The sequence below is a fragment of the Panicum hallii genome, chromosome 5 (assembly GCF_002211085.1).
Source record: "Panicum hallii strain FIL2 chromosome 5, PHallii_v3.1, whole genome shotgun sequence".
In the NCBI taxonomy this organism is placed as follows: Eukaryota; Viridiplantae; Streptophyta; class Magnoliopsida; order Poales; family Poaceae; genus Panicum; species Panicum hallii.
The window spans coordinates 36,653,842-36,658,615 of NC_038046.1; the positions used below are offsets into that span (position 1 = coordinate 36,653,842).

General features: G+C 46.4%; 1 protein-coding gene across 1 annotated transcript; it reads right to left on the reverse strand.

Moving 5' to 3' along the window:
* Window positions 1–2,058: 2,058 nt before the first annotated feature.
* Window positions 2,059–2,388, reverse strand: LOC112892622. Its single transcript, XM_025959754.1, has one exon. It carries the CDS (start codon window positions 2,386–2,388, stop codon window positions 2,059–2,061), a length of 330 nt encoding a protein of 109 aa, XP_025815539.1.
* Window positions 2,389–4,774: the final 2,386 nt, after the last annotated feature.

Here is a 4,774-nt window from a genome sequence, read left to right on the forward strand (position 1 = left end):
GTTAAAAAACCCAAAGCTTATAGCTTTACATGTTAAATTTTGAACAAAAGTAGAATTTGAATTACTTTTGTCCTTACCCAGATGGATTTGATGTAATTTTGGGTATGTTTATAAGTTTTCATGTGATGTCATGATGACTTGCATTCTTACATTTTGGCCCTAAGTAAATTTGAAAGTTACTTTATATTTCAACTATTTTGCATAAAAGGACCCATGATTTTTGTTTTAATCATACCTAGGTCCCTATTTTCATACAAGATCCATTTTTCATAGAATTCAACACATCTTTTGCACTTTCTTTCCTATGGTGATATAAATTTGACACCTAGTGTCACATTTTTCCTAGGTTTTGATGCTATCTCCCATTCTTCCCCATTTATTACTAAAGGGCCTATATTTTACAAAATTACAGTTATATCCCTATTCCTTTGTACTACACACCTACACCATAGCAAGCACTTACATTTCACATTAAAATCTAGTGTCAATATTTCTAATTACCTGAATGTCACAATTTTCTCGCCACTTTGCCATGAAATCGACTATTGCTTGTGATTTGATAGCGGTGCGCAGCTTGAAATCAATACTGAGAGCTCCCACTTCCACTGCACATTTGGAGATGCATCTAGTGGCGTCCCAATTGTGGAGTATATCCGCTAGTGGGAAATCAGTGACAACCGAGATCTTGTATTCATCGAAGTAGTGGCGAAGCTTTCTGGAAGTGATGAGTATAGCGTAAGAAGTTTCTGAATTGATGGGTAGCGAACCTTAGATTCAGAGAGGACTTTGCTGATGAATTACACCGGCCGCTGCACACCAAATGTGTGGCCTTCGTCCGGGCGCTCCACCATGATGGCTGTACTGATGATGTGAGTAGTCGCAGTGATGTAGAGCAGCAGGTTCTAGCCCAGCAATGGGAAGGTGAGGATAGGGGTGACTGGAGATGATTCTTGAGATCTTCTAGCTCCTGCACCACCTCCTATGTCCACTAGAACTTGTCTTGCCGCTTCAAGAGCTTGAAGAAAGGTAATCCTCTTTCCCCAAGTCGGGAGATGAATCTGTTAAGGGCTGCCATACACCATGTGAGCTTCTGGACATCTTTTCATCTATGGGGCCCCCATGTCGGTGATGGCGGTGATCTTCTCCAGGTTGGCATCAATTCCCCGGTGGCTGACGATAAACCCAAGTAGTTTACCTTACGGTAGGCCGAAGACGCACTTATTCCATCGGAACTTGCGCAAGGCGTTGAAGGTTTCCTCGAGGTTAGAAATGAACTCATCGCGGTTTCTGGTCTTGATGACCACATCATCCATGTAAGCTTCAACATTGCAGTGTAGCTAATCAGCGAGGCAAAGCTGGATGGCTCGCTGATATGTAGCCCTTGCGTTACTCAGCCTGAAGGATAGAGTTTTGTAAGCATATGCTCCAAACAGGGTGATGAACGCTATCTTGATCTGGTCTTCTTCCTTGTGGGTGATCTGATGGTAGCCCAAGTAGCAGTCAAGGAAAGAGAGCAGGACGCAGCCAGCCATTGAGTCCATGACTTGGTCGTTGCATGGGAGCGTGAAAGGATCTTTCGGGCAGTGTCTGTTGAGATTAGTATAATCCACGCAATTCTCCATTCATTATTATTCTTTTTCAAAACAAGTACAGAATTAGCCAGCCCCTCTAGGTGGTAGACTTCTTTAATGAAACCAGCCGCGAGTAGTTTTGCGAACTCCTTTTTGATGGCCTCCTTCTTGTCGGGAGAGAAATGATGCAGTCGTTGCTTCTTGGGGGTGGCTTTCAGATCGACTTTTAGGCAATGCTCGATCAACTCCTCGGGCACCCTTGGCATATCTGCTGGTTTCCATGCAAATATATCTCGATTAACCCTAAGGAAGTTGATGAGCGTGAGTTCCTATTTGTCGTCCAGCCTGGCATTGAAGAGTGCTATCTTAGACGATTTGCCCTCTGGATATTGGATGGTCTTCACGCTAACGTTGTTGGTGTTGGGCTTCACTGTCGACTGGCCATGAATACATCAGATGAAGGTTCTAGCATGCGTGTAGTCAAGGCTTATTCAATTGCCTCCTGATCACAGTCGTAGCACTCCTTCAAGTCGCCACGGAAGGTGAGGACCCCTATCTTGCCCGGCATCTTGAGGAGCAGGTAGACGTAATGGGGTACGGCCATGAATTTTTCCAGAGCAGGTCTACCGAGGATGGCATGGTACGAGGACTCGAAGTTCACCACCTCGATCTTGATGTACTCCGTACGGTAGTTTTCTTTTGTCCCAAAGGTAACAGGCAGTGTTACTGAACCGTTTGGTGTAGCTGCATTTCCTGGAACAATGCCGCAGAACGGAGCCTTGCTCGGGGTGAGCATCTTAGAGATGTCCAGCCCCATCTTCTTCAAAGTACTCATGAAGAGCAGGATGAGGCCGCTCCCTCCGTCAATGAGTACTCGAGTGAGCTGTGAGCCAGCCACTATAGGGTCCAAAATGAGCGGGAACTTTCTGGGCTCGGAGAAGCTAGTGCACTGATCCTCACGAGTAAAAGAAATCAGGACCTTGTTGTATCTCAAGGGCCGCTGTATGGTGGGTTCGACAGATAAGATCTCGTGTAGAGTAAGCTTCTGAGCACACTTGGTTGGGAAGCCGCCATCGCCGCTGAAGATAATGTTGACGACATTCTTGGGATCCTAGTATCACTGGAACCCCGACTTGTCTCCCTCCGCATCATCCTTGTCCTGTCCCTTGCCATCCTGATCAGGGAGAGGTGCGTTGAGAGACTTGCGGAGGCTGATGCACTGGAAGAGTGTGTGTTTTGACTTCAAGTGCATCGGGCATTGCTTGTGCAAGATCTTCTCAAACTGATCCTACTAGTTCCCCGACATTTTGTAATATCCCGCGAGTCCAAAGAAACTCCGGATCTCTGACGCTGTCGTTGGTGGTTCCCAATTCAACACATCTCTGACCTTCCCTGGATCCACTGCAATACCTCCACCTATGATAACATGACCAAGGAATGAGACCTCCTTCAACCAGAATTCACACTTGGTGAGCTTAGCATACAACTGATTATCTCTGAGTTTTTGCAGAACAAGCCTCAAATGTTCCTCGTGTTCCTCCTTATTCCTGGAGTACACCAAAATATCATCAATGAACACCACCATGAACTTGTCAAGATACTCCATGAACACTTTATTCATCAGATACATGAAGTAGGCTGGAGCATTAGTCAACCCAAATGACATGACTGTGGATTTATATAACCCGTATCTGGTAGTGCAAGCTGTCTTGGCGATATCTGAGGGTCGTATCCTCAGCTGATGATACCCTAACCTCAAATCAATCTTGGAGAACACTCTGGCTCCCTTCAACTGATCAAACAGATCTTCTATACGAGGCAACGGGTACTTGTTCTTGATGGTAACCTCATTCAAGGCCCTATAATCAACACACAATCTCTGTGTGCCATCTTTCTTTTCAACGAATATCACGGGTGCTCCCGAAGGTGAAGAACTAGGATGAATGAATTGTTTATCTAACAATTCTTTCAGTTGTTTCTTAAGTTCTTCTAGTTCACCAACTGACATTCTATATGGCCTTTTTGCAATAGATGCAGTACCAGGTTAAAGATCTATGATGAATTCAATGTCGCGTTCAGGTGGCATACCTGGCAAATCATCAGGGAAGATGTCCGGGTACTCGCAGACAACTCTGATGTCCTCAATTGAACCTACCTTCAACTGATTCACTACACAGTCTGCTGCCAACGGAAGTGTTGCAATGAACTCAAATCGTTCACTTTCTGGGCTCGTGAGGAGCACTGACCTTTTGGCACAACTGAATCACTGCGTCAACCTTGCTCATCCATTCCATCCCGAGTATGATATCTATCCCCTTGGAATCCAGCACCACAAAGTTTGCACGAAACTCCCTACCCACAATCTTGAAACTGACGCCTAGGCACTGATACATGGCTTTCATATTTCCCTAGGCGAACTAACTAGCATGTGGTTGGACATGGAATGCACGGGAATGCCATGTTTTGTGACAAACTGAGCAGAAATAAAGGAATGTGATGCTCCAGAATCAAATAAAATGGATGCACGGGCTGAGTTGACGAGAAACATACCGAATACAACATCCTGAGCCTCCTGAGCAGTCTCCGTGGCCACATGATTCACACGCCCGCGGACAAAGTTCTGCTGACCCTTGTTGTTCTGCGGCGTCTGGTTGTTGCCCCTGGGCTATTGCTGCTATGGGGTCCGCCTCTGTCCACTATTGTTGAACTAGCCCGGAGTGTTCTGGACGTTCTTCTTGGGACAATCATTAGCATAGTGTCCCACTTCGCCACATCTGAAGCAAGTATTACCACCGGTGGGAGCAGGGGTATTGTTCCTCATCGGTGCGCCCGTAGGAGTGCCCTGGCGATTCTGCGGAAAGTTGGGATGCTGCACTGACTGACCGGCACGCTGAGCTTACTGCTGCTGCTGACCCTGTTGGTTGGAGCGCTGGTACTGACCCTGCCCGTAGTTGACATTCTGTCCTCCTGGGCGGAAAGGTGTTCCTTGCGGGGGCATGAAATGGGGACGGGAATTGTTGTTGTACTGCCCTGACGACTCAAACTTTCTCTTCTGCTCATCCATCTCCTTGTGAGCATGCTCCACCAGGATGGCATTGTCCACCATCTTCTGGAAATTCTTGAAAGTATGCACCATCAACTGATACTTGATAGGACCAATCAGACCCTCCCTGAAATGATCCTGCTTTTCTGCATCATCGGCT